This window comes from Drosophila montana, unplaced genomic scaffold (assembly GCF_035044405.1).
Source record: "Drosophila montana isolate Dmon_TW-CO22-7 unplaced genomic scaffold, ASM3504440v1 contig_3003_1, whole genome shotgun sequence".
Classification (NCBI taxonomy): Eukaryota; Metazoa; Arthropoda; class Insecta; order Diptera; family Drosophilidae; genus Drosophila; species Drosophila montana.
The window spans coordinates 438922-460198 of record NW_026997879.1 but is presented as its reverse complement, the minus strand read 5'-3'; the positions used below and the strand labels follow the sequence as shown (position 1 = coordinate 460198).

At 39.6% G+C, this 21277-nt stretch overlaps 3 protein-coding genes across 4 annotated transcripts in view; 2 read left to right on the top strand and 1 right to left on the bottom strand.

The window, feature by feature from the left end:
* cmpy (crimpy) overlaps positions 1-21277 on the top strand; it is a 46583-nt gene that overhangs the window by 10907 nt on the left and 14399 nt on the right. The gene's annotated exons all lie outside the window — the stretch shown is intronic.
* Positions 6328-20669, bottom strand: LOC135430336 (cysteine-rich motor neuron 1 protein). Of its 2 annotated transcripts, none has more exons than XM_064684963.1 (3): positions 20270-20669; positions 14268-14543; positions 6328-7968 (listed from the first exon to the last, which is right to left on the bottom strand). In XM_064684963.1, exons 2-3 carry the CDS (start codon positions 14365-14367, stop codon positions 6890-6892), a joined length of 1179 nt encoding a protein of 392 aa, XP_064541033.1. In that variant the 5' UTR covers positions 14368-14543; positions 20270-20669; the 3' UTR covers positions 6328-6889. The 2 variants fall into 2 exon arrangements, with proteins under 2 accessions (XP_064541033.1, XP_064541034.1); XM_064684964.1 differs by having other exon boundaries at positions 20438-20669.
* Positions 12351-14198, top strand: Gr77a (Gustatory receptor 77a). Its single transcript, XM_064684928.1, has 2 exons — positions 12351-13484; positions 14012-14198. The coding sequence occupies exons 1-2, from the start codon at positions 12351-12353 to the stop codon at positions 14171-14173; spliced, it is 1296 nt and encodes a 431-aa protein (XP_064540998.1). The 3' UTR covers positions 14174-14198.

The following is a 21277-nucleotide window of genomic DNA, read 5'->3' as shown; positions in this document are numbered from 1 at the left end:
TTATTATATATACTTATATTTTATTTTTACTCAGCATTTATAGCCGAGTCCATATCGTGTTGTACACACAGATTAAGAAAAAAAACTAGCTACACAGATATGCCCTGAGAAATTCATAAAGATCGCACTATGAACATCAAATTAATTGAATTCATTTGCCGAGCGCTTCGTAATATTTTCGTCGATTTGCAAAGATCATCCAAAATCTAGGATCCAAATAAAAAGTTTATCCGAAATTTTTCTCTTAAAAACCTAAGAATAGTATGGACCGATCTATATAATTTTCCAAATTTTCCTTTATTATTAAAACGAAAGAAAAAATGTGTGTTCAGAAATAATTTTGCTAATAGAAACTAGAAAGAACGGCTATGCTCGGCATGCCGAATTGTATATACCCTTATGATAAGTACATTTGACCTAATTTAATTTACCCAATGTCTCCAGTTAGCTTGTAAGTAGAGAATACTATATGTTTAAAAAAATGTATGTACTATAACATGTACTAACTCGCAAATGTCCACTTTGGTTAAGATATCTTTAAAAACAAAAAAATTATTTATTCAAGAACTCATTTTGGCAGATATTTCCTAAGGTAACTTTATAGGGACAATTCCGACATATTTACTGTCTGCTTAAAGTCAGAAGACTTTTTTGCGCAGAAACAGACAGACGGAAATATATAGACTAGGTTGGTGATATTTTATAAATTTGTATACCCTCTACCCTCTATATAGCATCGAGATATTTCTCTATGGGCTTTAGCTCTTCTTTAAGGCAATATTTATAGTAACATTAAATTAGATTCTAATATATATTATCCGTAAATAACAATTCTTTTCTATTTTTTCAGGGTAGGGTATGTTGGCTTCGTTTTGTTTGTATAGCCTTTTTTTTTGGTTTGTATTCATACCTTGTCGCAAAAAAAAAAATGATATATATTTTTTTTGGATGCAAGAGAGTGAACATCGCGCATTTATACAATATTTGCGTTTCCTCTCAGCTCGTAAACGGCTGCCACTCCAAATATTATATTTTTATACCCTATAACAATAAAAATGCGCAAATATATAAATGCCTCAGAAAGGGTATAATAAAGTTGTGCAAATGTATGAAGAGGGGAAAGCAGGCGTTGCTAAACCTAAAGGTTTGGTAGATATATATATATGTAAAATATATTTATTGGAGCTGGAGATTTATAAGTTTATCTCTTTGTAAGTCATACGTAATTATATTATTTTTTATTAACACTCGCACTTTAAATAAATATATGAAATATATCAAGAAAAAGACAAGAAAACAAATATAAAACTACGTTTGCATTCTTAATATATATATCAATCAATAATGGCATTACTAATATCAAATCGATTTATATAATAGATTCCCAAGTGTGTTTGTGTCAGTTTGGGTTGCTCTGCACCTGTGTAAAGGGTATCTGCTTGTCAAGTACCTGCCATGAACTGAAGTGTTCTTGCATGTTTTTTTATTCGGGGTTTTGGTTTTCATGTTGCGTCTTGTGCCTGTTGACGCAAATTGCCAAAATTGCCTGCGGTTGTGTTTACATGGCGAATGTAACAGACAAGTGACAGCCGCACGCACCAAATTCAAATAAAAGCCAATGCCAATGCCTGCCAGGATGGTGCCTAGGGGGGGTTTCGAGTGGGATCCAGTATAGCTGCTAGGGTGTAAAATGGGTGGCTTGGCGAGTGGAGGAGCAATCGTGCGTTACATTATTTAATTCTGACATGTGCTTGAGGTTTATACATATATGTGCGAGTGAGTGTGTGTGTGAGTGTTTGTCTAGTGTGTGCCAATTCAAATTTAGGCTAATGTACCTTTGATATATGGATGCGGCTTTTCGTTTGCCTGCATATATATCTATATATATTTGTACAGATTGTATATATTTCTAAATCTGCATGTGTAGATAGCGCACAGTCATTTGTGGCCATCAATAAATAGATTGCCGTCTTTGATGATTTATGGCCTTTCAATACAATTTTTGTTTTGTCTAACAAACATAATCCCAGCCTTGAATAAAATATCTCCGTTTGGCATTCAACACAAATTCTCATTTTTTTAATGCAATTCAACAATATTTCCTTGCTTTAAGATCTGTGCCGTGATTTCATTGTGAATCCTGAAATGTTTGCTTTACATTTTTTGCCCCCACGTCTTGAGACATGAATTTAATTGCTTCGACAATTTGAATGGCTCCAGCAGCTACTGCCTTTCCAGTTTTTGCTCCTCAGGTTCCTTTGCTTTTTTTATCAACAGGCTTTCAACAGTTTGCTGCTGTCGTAGACTCTGTTGATTCTGACAGTCCCTTACATAAACTTCTCGCAGCATCAATAACTTGTATACTCCTTCATTTTCACAAGTGGGTTATATGGCCTAATAGTAGCTTCACTATATATATATGAATGGTGGGTTATAGCCTGTGGCCAGCCTTACTATACACTGTTATTTCTATTTAACAATAAACATGTACTTACCCAAAAGTTCACAGAAGCTCACAAGATTGCGTTTAATTGACAGTAGGTAATCAGACTTGTCTATGAAAATACACAACACTTAGGGCATAAACTAAGCAAAGGCAAAGGTAGTTAATATTTCGTTTATTTCTTTAAACTTTCAGCTATACTTGTTCTGCGTTTGTATATGCATGCATTCACACATATGCATACATACGCATGTTAATGTAACACATAAGCAAAGCTGCCCCAGTTTCCTCCGTTGCTAACTCGAAAATTGTTGCCACCGCCTCCATCAAAGTCATTGCCTCATCCTTCTCCCGTTCAGGCTGCTCCTCCTCTTAGTGCTCCGTTTTTCGCAGATGCTTTCCTGCTCCGGCTGCTCCTCCGCTTCCTCCTTCTGCATTATTGAAGCCTGCGGTACTTAGTTAAATTCATGAGAATCGCAGAGTAGGGCAATATCTAAAATTACATTTTTAACATACAACGCAGCGGGAAGTATAATTGGCCTGCGTTTGCTAAAAGAAAACATGCAGGAATACATGTGAATACATATATATATATGCATGCTTACACATGTGCATATACAAATACACTCACATGCGTGCACACATACATATGTATGCATACATGCAAACAAACATATATACACACATTCGTGCATACATACGGCCACACAAGATGATAGTTTATTAGATTTCCAACAACACTTTTTAACATAACTCTTATAATTAAGCCAGGAAAAACTGCAGGGCTTACTTGAATTCATGAGAAGCGAGTAGTAGGGCATTATATAATAATTCGTTTCTTTTAAGTTTTCCAGAGCAGCATGGAGTAAATTTAGTCTCCAGTTGCGAAGGGAACGAACATACATACTTGTATACATACATAGATGCATGCATGCACACATGTGTTCAAACTTGCATACGTGTTAATAAAGCACTTATAAGCAAAGCTGCCCCAGTTACCTCCATGGCCACCTTGAACATTGTTGTCGTCGCATCCTCCAAAGCCATTAGCTTCACCTACAGTTCCCGCTACTCCTCTTTAACCACCTCTAACCTGCCAGCGTTAAATCTGCCGCCTCTTACAGTGCGGCACACTTCAAGGCTTTATTTAATTCGTGAGAAGCGCATAGTAAGGCAATATTTAAAATATTTGCATTCAAAAATTTTTTTTATTAATTTTTTACATTAATTGTGGAATTTCCATAAATCTCCCGTCTCGTTGGGACTTTATAGCGCATACGGAAAATCCTTGATTAAGTTCCTTTATGTCCGAGCAAAGGGTATCTTCTAGTTCAGTATTGCAAATAGACACACTTCTACTTGTTGTATACACACTCGTATTTTATTAAAGCAAAGCTTAGCACTGGACACTCTCTTGAAGGGGTGCTGTTTGCCCTTATCAAACGCTGCTTTGGGCAGTCGTTTTTCCACCTTTTTTTGTCCTCTCTTGTTCTTCTTCAGGTCGTGTTGTGTAAGAGTTCCTATCTGCAGCCTCAATAAATCTACCATCGCATATCTTTTGGCCCGCTCGTGTTTTTACAGCATCAACAAAATAACTCAAAGTGTCATCCGAGCTCTTGAAGTCTATTGTGTTGTTATGCCTTTGTTATTGTTCAGTATTGTTACTGGGCCCGCCCGGTCGGGTGCCTCGAGCCCCCCTACCTTCCGCCTAGTGCCAACATCACTCCGGGCACTTTCTCGGAGCTATTTCCCCGAGATGTTTGCCATTGCTTATCCGTACAAAACGTTTGCGCTTTGAGGCTCTGCAATCGTTAGACGTAACACGTGTAACCTTTGTAACAATGCAAGTATTTGCCTGGCTTTCACAAAAATTGTAGCGATTGGCCCTTACGCCTATCAGAACACCTCCCACACCCCGGCCAAAGGCACACCCCCCTGCCCAACCGGAAGCACCATTTTTATTTGGTGTGCCTTTATTGTCGGGCTCTGTGACACGGCACCTAGTCGGAACGTTTGTAAATCACTATGCTAGTCAATGAGGAGCGGAGTGGGCAGGTAGAGACGGAGGGTGTGCCACTCGTGTATATATATTTATATATAAATATACTAACATATATGTGTTTTATTCATGACATTTTGGGCTTTGATAACAATCTAAGCAAAATGTACGGCATTCTTGGGTTCTCCATCTTGAAGAGCCCCAGATGTGCTCACCCTGAGTGTGTGTGTGTTTGTGTGTGTGTTTCTGTGTGTGCGTGAAGGTGCTTTTCGCCCACGCAACCCTCGATTTCCCGTGGCACCTTTATGTATTTTGTATTTGATATTTCGCACTTTGTGTTGTCCCGCCCCGCTGCCCACTTTAACTTTTGGGGGCCCCAATGCCAATGCATAGAAATTATTATATATTATAAATCATATGATGCCATCACATTATGCTCAGCCATACAATTTCCCATAATCGTCAAGGATCTCTCCTCCAGCAGCGGCATCTAGGGAAATTTTCAAGTCAAAACATTTGCGACCTTGACTTCCCCCTCACGTGTCATGAATGTGCTCAGTTCGAGATGGATGTGTGCGTGACGTCACACGAATCAACGAGACCGATGGGCGACACATTTAATTCATCTTAAATATCAATAGCGTTGAACAAAAACCTGTCGTAGCGTTAATATCATAGACTATATTATGTAAATGATAGATATATTTTAGAACGGTTAAATTATACGAATAATAATTTAAGGCTGTTATCTTCCAGATCTTAATTTTTCATAAAACAACTGGACAAATAAGATTCGAATAGTTATTTTGATTTATCTAACTTTCTTAAAATCGATTAAAAAGAGTTGCAGTTCTTAGATAATCCGAGATTAGCTTCTAGTCTAGTATATGGACGTAGTGTTATTTTAGTTAAAGCCCATAGTTTAACCATTGTATTTATCTTAGCAAATTTTGCCCGCATCTTGCGTATGAAAATATTCAATGCTTGAAATATTTTCAGTTCAACGGGCAAATGTAAATATAAAAAAACTAAGATGTTTCATTAAAATTTTGGATATATGAGAAACTAAGGCTTTGAACAAATCCAGGTTAACGTAACGCACTTCAGTGCAGGTTGTTGGTTCGAATTGTGAACCGTAACAGAATCAATAAGTTCGCAGCCCTGAACTTTAGCCCACACTCTCATAATAATAACAACATAACGAGCTGCCTAAAATGCCGAATAATATTGTGTTAATATGTATAAAATTTGATTACATATGCAATAATTTGGGCACATATAAAATAATGCAACGTAATAATACGCCCCCACACATATATATATATATATATATATGTATATATTTGAAGGAGCACCCACATTTTGCATGCTGATTGCACACAGTTGATGCTAATTATTGTTTGTACTGTTCGCATTGATTGATTAATGTAATTTCTGGTTGTTTACTCTTCGTACTTCAAGCCAAAAACGCAAATACGTTTAATTTGCACGTATCAATGACCCCCCAAAGTGGTCATAAAACGATTCAGATAGTAAACCTGGCGATGGTGCGATGTAATAAGAAAACGCATTTTGATTGGCATTATTCGCGTTTGCTTATTCGGATTGTTTATTTAGACTTTAGATAATAATTAAATGGTATAGTACTAGATTAACGGCAACGATCAGCAGCTGATTAATATTAATTGATTAATTGATCCATTTGCAATACTTTTGAAAGCGCGCCAGTTGTTTTCAGTTTGTTTGTTTTGTTTATAGCATTTGTTTATAACATACACTTATTAACAAATATCACATAGATATTCTAGCTTAGCTGCTAACTTAATTCCTCTAGTTTACAAACGATGGCCAACTCGGATTCGGCTTTTAATAATATTGTGACCCATTTTGAGGCTAGGCGAACCTAAACCATCTTCTGCATACCGTTTTCGTCATATATGATATTTTTTTTTTTGTTTTTTCTTTAAGTTTTTTTGTTGAAATATGTTTTGGCATTTTAGTTTGTGCATTATAATAATAAAACATTGGTGTGCTTAATACTATCCATCCGTAGCTGTATATACAACATGTTCTTCGTCTTGAACTTCTGCTTCTTTTGTTTTTCCTTGAAAATTTTTGTATTTTTGTTTTTTTTCGTTTCTTTTCTTTTTTTTTTTTTTGTTGCTGGTTATAGTAACTTTTCTTTGCGCGTAATTTCATAAGAATACTTTACTTTTGCGTCTGCGGATGTCTGCTTGGAAGTGAAGGTGAAATTAAAATGAGATCTTTTAGATACCAAAACAAAAAAAATAGAAGTAAGAAAAAAAAAATAAAAAAAAAATAAAGTTAAAGTTAAAGTTTTGCTTGTTTTCTCAAAGAGTTTTAACTTTCTTTTTATTTTTTTTCTTCTTCTTTATGAAATTTGTTTTTCTTCTATTTAGCCATCTTTTGTTTTTTTTTGCAAGAGTCTAGACCTTATCGTCAAAGTTGGAGACGGGCCTGTAGGAGCGCTGTTTGGCATGCAGACGCCTGATGTACCAGAGCAGGGCAGCAATGATAACGAACAGAAAAATGACAATAATGGGATAAAGATGTGCTGTGATACTATTCTGATGTACGACCTCCACCACCTTGGGAAAATCGTGGCAGGGTGGTAGCGGTGGGGCAGCGGGGCTGCTGCTCACAAAGTCGATCGGTTCAGCGCGTTGAGCGGTGCTCGTGGTGGTTGCAGCCGTTGTTGTAGTGGGGGCAGGTGGCGCAATGGGCAGCTCGGTTTTGGCTTCTAGATGCTGCTGATGCAGTTGCACCTGCTGCTCCTCGCTATCGTAGCCATAGCCATCGTCATAGTTGCGCGGCTTCTCGTGCGGCATTGGTTCACCCTTGGGCCAGCAGACCGGGCAGCAGCTGTCCTTCAGAATAACCTGACGTTCCTGGGGACAATTGACATGACCGCAGAAGGGTATAACACACTTCTGCTCGCCCTTGACGCACTCACACTGATAGCAGCCATCCTCCCAATTTTCGCCGTCCTTGAAGAACGTGTTCAGGTTCTTTGATTCGCATATGGCATTGGTGCCCTCGTCGCAGCTCTGCTGACAAATTCGCGCACCGGATGTGCACAAACAGCGCTGGCAGCTCTGCAGCCAATAGTAATCGGTGTCCCACACTTCGGTGCAGTTGGGCTCCCTTTTGCACTCATACTTGCCGCAACACTGGCCGGGCGTGTTCATCGCCTCCGGCTGCAGCTCGACCACAACCTCGCCCTCATCGCTGTTGCAGTCGGGAATGTAGCACGTCTTGCACACACACTTCTTGGACAGACAGCACTGGGCAAAGAGCTCGTCCGGCACCAGGCTGCTGTTGAAAAAAGACTTCTCCGTGGTCGCAATTGCTGCATTGACGCTGCCCACCGCATTCGAGCCGTACAGATCCACGGTATTTATCTCACTCATCTCTCGTATGGCGCTGTCCTCCGGGCACTGCATGTCCGCATCTGCCGGACATGGTATTGGATCGCATAGCTGAGGAATGGGTGACAAGTCCAATTCTGTTTGATAAAAAAAAACGACGCAAAAATTGAGAGAACATCTTTAGAAGCAGTCGACAAAATCACGTATTCACAATGAATGTATGGTGTACATGATGAAATGGATAGAAATATAGATGGCAATATGACATCGAGGAGGTTCCAAATTTTTACAGTATTTGCAAAGAATGCATGTTATAGATGTTGAATGGACGCAAGTGTAGCTGAGAGGGTTCCAAATTTGTGCAATATTCACAAGGATAGATGGTATAGATGTTGGTAAAGATGACGATATAGATGATGATATAGATGGAATAGATGTATGTGTAGCTGAGAGTATGACATCAGGGAGCTACCAGTTTTTACAGTATTTACAAAGAATGGATGGTATAGATGGAATGGATGTAAATGTAACTAAGTATATTACATTAAGGAGGTTCCAAGTTTTAACAGTGTTATAGATGATGACATAGATAGAATGCATGAAGGTGTAGCTGGAGAGTGTTACATTAAGGGGGATGGTGTAGATGATGAAATAAATGGAATAGATTTAAATATAGTATGACATCAAGAGTGTTCCAAATATTAACAGTATTCACAATCACTGAACTATCCATGTAGCTGAGTGGTTCCAATTTTTTTTTAATATTAACGAGGAAAAGATGATGATATAGATGATATGTATGTGAGTGTCGTTGGGCGTCTGACATCAAGGGATTCCAAATATTTAAAGTAATTTGTTGCTTAAAGCGTTCAAAGCGCTTTTAGGACTAAACATAATATAAATGGTTCAAACTGGAGGTCAGTTATATAAAAGAATTAATTTTGGTATTAGCCTCTAATCGGGTTTAATTTAAGCATACATATGCAGGATGTATTTATTTTTTTTAGCTAACTAAGCTTACGGCCATCTCTATCGGAACTGAGAAATGTTTACTTAAATTCAAGCATTTTTGAGCATAGATTTTATGCAAGCAGATGTTACCTCGCATTTCCCATTCTCCCCTTCCTTGCTGACCCTTTTGGATTAATGGAAATATAAATATAATTTGATTTAAAGAGGCGCCCCACATATTAGCCTTAAGTCAAACAAGGGTTTTCCGAGAATTTTCCGATCTTGTATCATTGAAACACCTCCTTATTAACTAAAGTTGAGAATTTCGTATGAAGGTGGATTTTCCAAAACGTGTAAGATACGTCTCCAAGGATTTTCCATATATATTCATATACAACATTTTTGATTCAAAGGAATTTATCAAACTTCAGTTAAATCAAGAAGCCAAGAGTACCCTAATTAGGATTCATCACCCACAGGCCGTCTTTATACACAAAATGAAACGTAACCAGTCCTATTAACGTCTTTTTTCATTTTACACTAGTCTGCAAATTCAATGTGCATATATAATTAAAAATTAACGAGAAACTCGCAGCTTTCTTCGTGTCGCATTATCTCTAATTGAATCGACAATTTCTGCGGTATCTGTGTATGTGAGTGTTTGCGAGTGTGCCTCTGTGTGTGTGTGTTCGCGAGTGTGTCTGTGTGGCGTGTTCGTGTTGGCAACCTTTCACTAAAGTCTCGAATTTACCTTTACACTCAGCCGCACTTTTGTTTGCCAATTGGGTTTGGCAGCTGCGAAACTTTGCGGCTTCCTTTGAGCTCCAAGTTAATTTGTCATTTTCACTCGCCCATATAATGGGAATTTCTTTTAACTTTTATATTTTTTTTAATTTTTCGTATTCTCTCTTTGTTTTCCGCAGCATTTTTGGGGATAAATAACAATGAACTTTGTCCTTTTACTTTTTGGCCAATTTAGAGGTGAATATCTCTTATACAAATCGACATGATTTGCTCGTGAAGGAATACGAGAATCTCGCAGCTTGCACAAATTATGAACTCTCCAGCTCCCCTGCCTGCCAGCCTCCCCCCGACCCCTCTGCCTTACGCACTCTGCTTGGTGCCGCGTGTCTGGAGTCCCTGAACCACCTAATCACCCGCCCTGTCGCGTCACGCTGCCAGCTTTGAAGGCCCTTCAACAAACTTCTTACACTTTATTTAATTAAAGTTTGTTTTTTCTCCTAATTTATTTTTTTATTCTTTTTAGATTTTGTCGGTCTCTGTCGTCGGCTCTTATCAGCGGGGCAGCTTAGACAGTTGGGACACTTGTTTCCCGCTCACATTTTGTATTGAGTGCGCAATTTGACTTTGAAGTGTAGCGCCAGGGCGGCGGGTCGCAACAGAGGGGCGGTGTTGGGGTTTAGAAGTATATACCTATATGTATATTATATATATGTATATGTAAGAAAAGGCAGTGCTTGACTGAGCAAGAGAGAGAGAGAGAGAGTGAGAGAGACCATGTACTCAGGTTTAACACACACTAAAAGCCAGTCGAATAACTCACAAATACCCTACATGATGCTCGAACGACTTTATATGAAAAAATATGATAGAATTTTTATAAATTACTTTATTAAACAAGCATCTCATTCTTGAGACTTTGCTCTTGATTAAAATATATTTAAATATATTTTTTCTTTGATGATAAAGAAAAAAAGTTGTTTGTCAAAATGTGGGTTAGGTCCAAGACTACTCAAAATATCTCCCTTTTTATGCAATTCAAATACATAGATATTTCTTTTCATTTACTGGGTATCATTTGCTGATCGAATTGTTCAAATGTTCAAATTCTAAATAGACTCTTAATATATAAAGTCTAACAGTTAGAAAGGGTTACACAGATCGACATCGTTTAATCATCTTGATCTGTGTTGAAATTGCCTGTACACAACATCATAAGTATTTTAAGCAGACCAAGTTACAGGAAGGCTGCTGCTAAGCGCAATAGTGTAAAATGTGAATGAATTAGCCTTCAGAGTGCGAGACTGCAATGCCAAGCAACTGTCAGACTAAACAGTTGGCGAGTCAGCCAGTCAGAGGAGTCCGGGACCAAGCCAAGCCAAGCCAAGCCAAGGCAGGCCAATCCCAATCAAGGCAGCTCAAAGTTGTGGCAGGAGCAGGACTAGTCATACAACCAAGATAAAAACCGCACACTCGTGTGTGGCAAGCGGAAAAAGTGGCAATAACAGGACAAAGCATACAAAAAGTTGCAGCAACATGGACAATTTTTTTTTTTCTTTTGTAGTTTTTTAAACAATTTTTTCTTTTATATTTCCCTCTGTTAAACTTATAAACAGCGTGGAAAGTTTACCGTAAAGGCTAAAGTACATATACAACTCGAGTGTTTTGCATTTTATGTTGCATGAAAAGGAAAAGGGAAAAGAAAAACGGGGGAAAAACTCTTTAAAGGAAAAACTTTTTTAATAATACAACGACAACGACAACAGCAGAGACGACATCGACAAACGCAGGGGACCGACAACGCTTTGCAGACTCTATGGGAAATTCGCCCACAAAAGTCACTGCAGCCGAACTGTGTGAGGAATTTAAATTGTAAGTTTATCTCTTGACACTGATTGGAATCACGATTTGAAGACATGTCTCTGCAGACAGCTGAGAGCTTGCTAGCTTAATGCCAGAACACCTGGAAAATTTGTGGCAATGACAGGTAATCAGCAAAAGTTGCACTAAGCGCTGTCGGATTACAATAATCTTGACTGGAGCCAATCTTGAAGATAACAAAATGACAAATCTTATGACAATTTTTTGGAAAAATATTGGCTATACTATAAAAAAAACAGCTCTATTAACAAGCTGAAAGGCGAGGTTATAATTTTAAAATAAAATCATTTCTTTAAGATCCTTCGACGATCCTTGACGGTTCCAGCTTTTGGGAATTTAATGTATTTCAATGAATAATCTCTAGAAATTTCCAAGAAAGTATTAGGAGCTTTACGAGTTTTCCTTCTAGTACAGGTTCGAATAAGCTAGAGTCTAAGAGCTAACAGCTGGACACTTTGATACTTTATGATCCTCAAAGACATTATTATCTATATAAAGTACGTAAAAAGCCAAGTAAAAATTCTTCTTATACATTCCAAAATAATTATAAATAATTCTTTAGACATTTCTCCCACTCTATGGGTTGTCCCTTTACGCTTCGTTCCTTTTTTTATAAATATTCTTTAATTATCTCAGTGCACTGATAAAACAAGGTTTAGTCAAGGTTTTGATTATTCAGGTTTTCACCCTTTATTGTTATTCCATAGAATCCTTTTGTTTCGGGGCCGCATTCATGCCTGGCGCGTTATCTGGCTGAGTGAACGCCTTGGCTAAATGGAATTCAATCAGGCTAATAGACATTGTGAGACAACGGGGACAGCCAACGGGGATAGCAGGGTGTAGCCCGGTAATCGTGATTCAATTATGGACAAAGCATAACTAAAAGGCCCGGCCTCTCCAGGTGTGTGGCCCGTTCAGTAGTTGCTTAAACTTGGTGGCACTTAGTATGTTGCGGCTGCACAGCGCCCACTTGTTGTTGCAGCACTTGCTAACGAGTGGCACGTTGCGTGCTCTTCACCTGCTGAGCCAGCTGCTCGGCCTGATGGCTGCCACGAGGCCGCCCAGCATGACGGACGGCCTGGAGCGGCTGCAGTGCAGCTCTTATTGGCGCCTGTATGGCCATCTAGTCCTGCTGTTCGTATTGTGCTACTCTCCGTACGCCTTCTACATTGTGTACACTAGGATGGATTTTCTGCGGCAGAATCGTCTGCTGCTCATCGTGGGCTGTCATCGATATGCGCTGTTGTTGTGCGCGGCTCTCGTCACGCTTTACAGTCACACGACCAGGCAGCTGCGCATCATCGCGTGGGTAAATAAGCTGATTTGGTGTCGCCACCAGCTGTTGGGGCTGCTGCACACGACCAGGCTGCAGGAGTCGGCACGTGTGCTGCACACGCGTGACCATTTGACTGTATACGCCTTGGCCCTGTCCATTGTGTGCTCCTGCAGCTACACAATGTTCATACTTCAGAATGATCCCATGGCACATCGCAGCCCAATGTATTTCTGTAGTGTGCTCTTCTTCTACGGCTGCCAGCTGAGTCTCCAGGTGTGCTTGTCAGTCTATCTGCTGGGGCTGCTAATGATTAGCCACCTCACACATCACTCTAATCTCCTCCTGGCCCAGATACTAGACGATGCCGTGAACATTCAGTACGCACTGCTCGCACGCTGCCTGCCCAGCCGCCGGCGCTTGCACGAGGCCCAACAGCATTGGCTGGCCCTGGAGCTGTGGCGTCTGTGGCGCCTCCATGGCCAGCTGATGCAGCTAAGCAGGCGTCTCTGCTCGTTGCATAGCATACAGTTGCTTGCGTTTGTGGTCTTTGCCTCCACTGAGCTCGTAATGCATTTGTTTTTCTCCTACTTTGTGACCTTCAGCCGCTGGTGGCTACGCAAATTTGGCAAACCCGCTCCCTGGAATCCCCAAGGGAGCATTTTCACCGTATCCCTGTTCGTGCAGCTCACATTGGTCGTTGTGCAGACACATCGCCTGCAGCAGGTCTTCAAGACGACACGTCGCACTCTGAGAGAAGGCGCCCTGGCGTTGCCCGCCGACTGCAGCAAGGCGCTGAGGCAAACGGTAGGTATCGCGGGGCAAGAGAGAACAGCTATATGCGGAATGCCAGAATTTGAATACCCTGGCAGACATAGACCATATCACATAATAGATATGATAGAAAGTTTTCCATTCAAACTATATAGATTTATATGCTAAAGTAGACCGATCTTAATAAAGTAAACACAGTGAAGCTTGTTAAGATAGATTTGGTTGGAATATATCTTCAAAAGCTAACAAGCTTTTCATTTAGAATCGGACTTTCTAAAGAAGCTTTATGTTATCAATTGATCCGATATTTTACTTTTATAAGTAAAGCCCGTTAATTTTGAGTACTTTAAGGAACAAAGAAGTTTTTATATTATAATTTGATTTATGTTCTTTTGCTTCGATGGATGATATAGTGAACCTGAGAGATTATTTGGCATAGAAACAGGCTGTAAATGGATTTTGAGTTGATTTTCTAAAGAATTTCAGAAATGTACACGAAAAATAAAAAAAAAATACATTATACATAATATATAAGTATATCTGTTGTTTATCCATTGCAGCTGCATCTCTATGGACTCCACCTGCAGTTGAATGAACGCATTTTTAATCTGACCGCCTGTGGACTCTTCGAGCTGAACAATGGCCTCTTATTTGGCATAGTGCAAACAATTATAATCTACACAACGATACTCATACAATTTGATAAGATCATGAACAGATAGGGGCAATAAAAATGATGTTTGCACAGATCGAGATATATGTATATAAAGATATATATGTACACACATAATTAAAGCAAATATTTGGCAGACATACCTGTCGTTGCACTGGCGACATTCAGCTGAATCCCGGCAAATATTGGCAGGCACATTATTAGCATATGGTATATGCACCTGGCCTCGTGCGGGTTCAACATTTTCCAGCCTGTAGACTGTAATTTGCTCAAGGGCTTCAGATTCAACAGAATCGATCTAACCTTGAAGCCTGCTCTCAAATGCTATCAGAGCTATATGGTATATATATTGCTCTGTATATCTGCTGCTGTTGGCTTTATTGCAAAATCAAAACCAATTGAATTTCGTTGTATTTCATCTGAAAGAGAGGGGAAGAAATATGAAATGAATTGTCAAATATTGTGCCGTGGTTTTATTCTCTTTTAATGAACACACCGAATACATATACATGTATACTATAGTTAAATCTCCTTCATAGGGTTGTCACGATGTGTGCAAAGCTTTGCTCGTGCCAGTTCCTTAGAAACTTTAGGTATACTCAGGCAATATATCTCTAACTGCCTGTTTATACCTGGAGTACATATAATAGTTAATATAGTAGAGAGCTTTTCTATAAATGATATTTGCAGCATAGTTGAAAATTTTACTCATCTCATATATATTCAAAATCAAGGAAATATTTTATATATAGCTCATATAATAAATATACGTATATATTTTTTTTGTTGGGTTGTTTTCAGGCATCCTTATCAAGCTTTGAGCAAATTTCAACTACAATATTATAGAGTATTTAGTGTACGGCATGGCGCAGATAAGTGCTTGCTGCTGTTTTGTTTATTTTAATTTAATTGCAGTGCAAAACAAGGCAGTAAACACACTGAGAAGCGTTACTAAGTCACAGAGGCGGACGAGTGGACCGGCGGACGGGTCTGTTGTATCACTGCTAAAAATAGCAACCTTTTTTGGATTTGTGCGAATAGTTTTAATGACCGGAGGCAACCCGAAAGCAACCCGGCAACCGGGCACACACACAGAAACACACACACACATTTTACTCTCATGATACTCGCGTATCTCGAACAGACGCCGCAAAAACCGAAAACTGAACAGTGTTTTTGGGGCCCCGAGTGGCAGCAAAGTAAAGCAGAAGCTGATAAACGTGCCACATGCGGCATGGGACGAGTTCAGGTAGTTGTTATTGCAAAAAATCTCAACCTGAGATTGGGGCTCGCATCAATTCTGCTGCCTTTGCCGCATTCCATGAAGCTTACAGTGAACCGAACGGACCTCGGCGTATCTTCTTTTCATATGCATTCAATCAATTGCTGAAATGATTGAAGGACTTCCACATGCAGTTGCCGCAACTAATGGGCCTACTGATGAGGCCGAGTTGGACGCTTTTCTCGAGAGCCCGCAGTTACCTTCAAAGTTTTGTTTCAAGCTCACTTTGTGCCCGAACAAATGACGGGGCTGACCATGGCGTAGCTTCTTTTCATACGCATTCAATCAAATGCGAAAATGAATGAAGGACTTTCGCATACAGATGCAATTAACGAACGTATTGACAAGAGAGAGAGATGGAGGCTGTTCTCGAAAGCCTGCAAGTTACCCTTAAAGTTAAGTTTTAAGTTTACGTATATATGCACTCAATTAAATGCTAAAATGATTGAAGTACTCTCGCAAGCAGCTATCGACAAGCAGCTATCGCAGTTGATGTACCTCTTCGAAAGTAACAAAGCTATTCCCGAGAGCCTGCAAGTTGCCTTAAAAGTTTAGTTGAAGATCACGTATGTTTTTTAATGCATTCCATCAAATGTTTAAATGATTGAAAGACTCTCGCTTATAGCTGTCGCAGCTGATGTACACATTCGAAAGAGAGAAAGCTATTTCTGAGAGCGTGCAAGTTACCTTAAAAGTGTAGCTGAAGCCTTTACTTAAAACAAGACCGAGAACTGTGAACACAATTGAAAACTATCAATCATGCAGTTAATCGAATTGTTAATTAATCAACAACGCCGATTGCACACTTCCGACTGCCTTTGAATGGAACGAAAACGTTTCTGCCCATAGAATACTATAATAAATTGTTTGTGGTTTTGTTTGTGTGTGTCTGTGCGTCTAAGTTGAGTCTATTGTGCTTCAATTCTTTATTATTCCAATTCAATGCACCGGCTGCATCAATTTGAGGCAACTCTCTAAATATTTACAATATTGATGACTTGACTCGGACACCCCATTTGGGTCTTCGAATTCTACCTCATTATTGATTGGACTGCGAGGGGATTCATGGATTACTCATTCAATGTCTTTGTTTACACCATGAATTGAGTGTATGGAGACTGTTCAATTTGCAAGGAATGTGAACTATAAACAGCTAGGCAGAGTCATAATTCGATAATATTTTTGAATATTGAATAATGAATAATGAAGTCTTTTATAAGGCATTTTGTTTATATACTTTCTGTTCTGCTAGACATGCAATTTACGTAATACTTGAAACAACAAAAATGCTATAAATAAAGTCAAATATAAATAGAAAAGCAAGCTCAATAAATAGATTGGTGTTAAAAAGATTTAGAGGTTTCAGCTTTTTATAAAAGGAGTCTTTTTGATCGTATTAATTGGCAGAAGTCTAGAAACTTTACTAGAAGAATATATTTTTTGCTTTTAATAGAAAAACATTTCATAATTGTGGACAAAATTTCAGCACAATTCGGTGTTATTGGAGTTGAATTATGTGTCTAATAAAGTGCTTAACAGTGCTTTCTCTTAACTCTAATGCTCCCCCCCTATCTCTCTTTCTCTCTTTCTGTCACTCTCTCTCTCTACACTGCGCAAACTTTAATCTTTCTTCTGCTTTACCAACTTTCTTATCCAATTGCTTGGCAGCAATACACGTTTAGCTATGTATACTCTTTTATCTAACTATCTATTTTAGATATTTTCTCATATTTTTTCCAGCTAATATTTCTGTGTTTGTACCAGGTGTAGTTATGTATGTACGCGAAACTGTAATCTGTCTTTTGCTATGCGTCTCTCTTTCTCGCTCTCTCAACATATTTGTGTAGATGACTAAACTTTGATAGCGCTTGGGCTCTGCGTACTACACGCTGTTCGTACTGGGGTCTTGAGCACTATGTTTGTCTGCTTAAAATCAACAACAACAGCAACAACCACAACAACAACCACAGCAACAACCACAGCAACAACCACAGCAACAACGGCAACAACAGCGATCTGCGAGCATAATGGAGCTTTGTAGTTGGCTGCGATAAGTACTTGCGTCTGCTTCTTGTGCCCTCTACACCCTGCTTGAACACTCGCGTCTCATAGTCCAGAGTTTGGCAGTATTTTTGTTGCTTTTTCTTTTTGCTTTTTGTTGTTTTTATTTTTGTTTTGTTTTTTGGTGTAAGTAAGTTTTTACCTCGAAAGCAAGATGAGCTTTATGATTGCCATAAATTTCACTTGAATGCGAAATCTGATGCATCTATTTCATGCCTTCGTTTTGCGCTTTTTAACTGTAGTTGTTGTTGTCGTTGTTTTGCTGCTCTTTTTTTGTGCTTTTTTTTTTGTTTTGTTATTTATCTTGAGATGCTACACATGCAAAACAGCAGCAACGTCGAAGTTGACGGTCTCCCCTCGTGTGCATGTGTGTGTGTGTACAGAAATACTTATGCAGATATGAGTGAATGTTGTGTGTGTGTGTGTGTGCTGGCGTATTTACTCGTGTTCGCGTACAATAATTTCACGTTCAACAACTTTTGGCTTTTTTGATGAGCCAGCAGCAACAGCAGCACTTGAAAGGGAGGGCGAGCGGGTGGTAACGCGGACTAGTGCTGAGGGAGGGGGTGCGGGGTGACAGCCGTCTGTCTGTGTGTGTGTGTTGCTGTTGCTGCGGCTCGCTTGTTGCCATAGCTACCGCAGAAAATTAAGCTCGTCATCTCTTTTGCACGCATTGCAATCGGGCCAACATAGCCCGGCTCTGGCTCTGGCTCTGACCGGGGCTGGGCTGGGCTGGGCTGGCCGGCACATCGGTTATGCTCTGGGCCTTTGCTTTAGTCTGTGGCTCCGATCGACCCTTTAATACACTTGCAAAAAGGCATAATTGCTTTCGTTTCAAGTTTGCAGCGCAATGCATAAAATGCAAACTTCAGCGGAAGCCGACTGCTAAAGTTTGCCATGAGGTTACTCATCGGAGTTATCTTGGTCTTTATATCAATAAGATAACAGTAGACAGGAGTTTTAAACCGTTCTAGTAAATCATTTCACAATATCGCTGCAAGATTTACCCAGACAGAGATAATTGACTTAAATAGCAGTAAAAGCTATCTGTACACATACATATTGAACGACCTGTGATTAAAAGGGTTGGTATGTTATCTAAAGCTTATACCGGAAAAAAGAACTGAACATAATAAAAGTTAACGAATTGTATTTTTCTTAAGGATATTATCTTGAAAGAACTGTACTCAGTAATTTTCTGACGAACTTTGTGTATATTTAATAAACAAAAATGATTTTTGCATTTTGAGCAATAATTGTTTATCAGACGGACTCAAGATCATTTATCATTTGAAAAGGGTACCCAAAATGATTCCGGACAGCAACAGCAACAGCTACAGCAGCAGTCGTTGATTGGCAGAAGGCAATGCAAATCTTGAATTTATATAATTAATCATATTAATATAATCGGATTACTTGGGGATCGCCAGTTTAATATGCGCTTAAACTTTAACTGACACATCCAATTGATGTCAACTTATGTCTCAGTTAGAATTTAACAGCGACCTTTACTGCAACATTTTTTCGGGTGTTAAAGTTCACAGATCAGCGCCAGAGTTTATGGGCAAAGAGTATGAAAGCTTCGACTCTTACTCTCAGAGTAAGCTTTGCTTTCTTGGTTTTTGGTTGTTGTTGTTAATTTTTTTTCTCCGTTTTTTTTTGCTCTGTTTTGTGTTTGCTCTGGTTTCAGCCGCGGCTCAGCTTACTTGACAGCCGTCGAGGAGGCCTCTCAACTAGTTCACGCTTTACGCTTTAATAGACTTCCATGGCTCATTTTGGTACTTTCGGATAATGCGACCACAGCATACGCACGCAAACACACGCAAACACACACAAGCACACGCAAACACACACACACGCATGCATACAGAGAGCCATACACAATTATTCGATCATTGCTCGTTTATTGAGCGATATATTTATTTGCTTCCACCTTTTACGCATGTCGCTTTGCGCTTTTAACCTTGATTTTTGTGTAAACAAAATACACAAACACACGCATAGCAACTACAGACACAGTCATGCAGCATATTCTCGTTTATGTGTGTGTGTGTGTGTGTTTGTGCTGCTGCTGCTGCTGCTGAGCAAAAAAAGCTTTTGGCTTTGTGTGCGTTTTTCATTTGTCTCTCTACGTGAGTGTGTGTGTGTGTGCGTTTGTTTAGTTTCTAGTTTACTGTACATTTATTAAGTTACCTATTTATAATTTGTTTATTATTTAGCAAATGCCAGTGAATAATGTTTAAATATAGTAGTGGCCAAAAGACAGAATCGACCAATAATGAATGTACACACATGGAGAATGGAATGGAACGGAACTGGAAACCCTAGCTCTACAATATAAACAAGCTGCGACGAACGTATTTTCTTCTTTTTTTTTTCTTTTCTAATATACACGCATATGTATGTAGTATGTGCCGTTATGCGCTGCGCTATGCTCGTTCTGTGATATTATTAGATATGCGCTATCTTATCTATATAGCATACAGTTGCTGCCCCGTATGTGTCTGTATGTGTGTGTGTGTGTCTAACTATCCAAGGCCCCGCGCACTAGAATCAACGGAAAACCCAACATTGGCTGCGGCTTATATAATCGTCAATAATATGTGCATAGAGTCCCCTGATTATAAGGTGCGGAACCCCTTTACTCCGGCATGCCCAGAGACTGCGGCATTTTTTAGACGCAAAATGCCATCGCACAATACATTCATACTTATGTATATAGATTATGTGCACAATCTGTGGAATGCGCACTGAGCCAAGCGGTGCGACGCGGCGCGGGACGGAACGAAACGCTCTACACACCTGCCACGTAAATTTTGTAAGCTCTCCAATATTCAGAGCATAAATATCGTTTATTTTGTACGTTCGCTGGCTGCGCCCCACGACTTCACATGCTGCTTGGCTTTGTCGCTCTGTGCAGTTTATTCACTTTACACCTCACTCTATATTACACCTTATTTTCTTTTTCACCTCTTGCTTGCGCGCTTGTTTTTCGTCTCGCGTCACTCTGTTTTTGTTGTTGTTGTTGTTTTTTGGTTTTAATTGCTGAATTACATTTACTTAGTTTTTCTGTTTCGTTTTTGTGGATCTTATAGCATCTTTGCTGTGTCTCACATCACATCACAACGCACACTGACACCGACTGGCCCAAAATTCTCGTGCTCGTGCCCCTTTTGGCTATCACTCGCTCACTAAACCGTTGAAGTTTGCGACATACAATTTTAAGCTCGCTGCTCGACGCTCGACGCTCAACGCTCGACACCGCACGACAGCGACGATCGTCTGGCAGCGCACAGTGGACGCGCGTCTAGAATTATGTGCTCAAAAATTTCGACTCTTACGACAACATATCAACAACTGCTGCCTACCTGCTTTGGCGAAGAGCTTCCTATGTGCATAGAGAATAGTCAAATTGAGCAGTATACAGATATATTATCAACACAGCTAACATATCTAAACGTCAGCTGATCACCCACTGTCAGCCGGTTTGCGGCGCAGCACTTAAGCATCATTCAGGCTCTCACACTTCCACTCTTTCGCTCCCATTATAAGTGGTCAGCCGGCCCGGCGAACCGGCTAGCCGGCAACCTGTGCTCTCGCCATTTCTGCTGCTCTTCTGAACGTATCGTTATGCTCTCTTTGGTCAAAAGCTCTAATGAGCTTTGGGTAAACAAAACATTACTATATGCATGCATAATTAAGTGTGTAAGTCCGAGTGTGTGTGAGATGGATATAAGCAATTCTTTTGGCAAACTTTTAACATGCGTCGCAAACAATTTTCGAGCACGCCATAAATTTTCACACACGCAC

What these genes read in the sequence shown, in the direction of transcription:
- Gr77a (XM_064684928.1), top strand. Translation starts at nt 12,351, where the DNA reads ATGTTGCGGCTGCACAGCGCCCACTTGTTGTTGCAGCACTTGCTAACG. An exon ending in GCAAGGCGCTGAGGCAAACG is followed by an intron (nt 13,485 to 14,011) that starts GTAGGTATCGCG and finishes TATCCATTGCAG; the next exon opens with CTGCATCTCTATGGACTCCA.
- LOC135430336 (XM_064684963.1), bottom strand. Translation starts at nt 14,367, where the DNA reads ATGTTGAACCCGCACGAGGCCAGGTGCATATACCATATGCTAATAATG. An exon ending in TGTCGCCAGTGCAACGACAG is followed by an intron (nt 7,969 to 14,267) that starts GTATGTCTGCCA and finishes TTTATCAAACAG; the next exon opens with AATTGGACTTGTCACCCATT.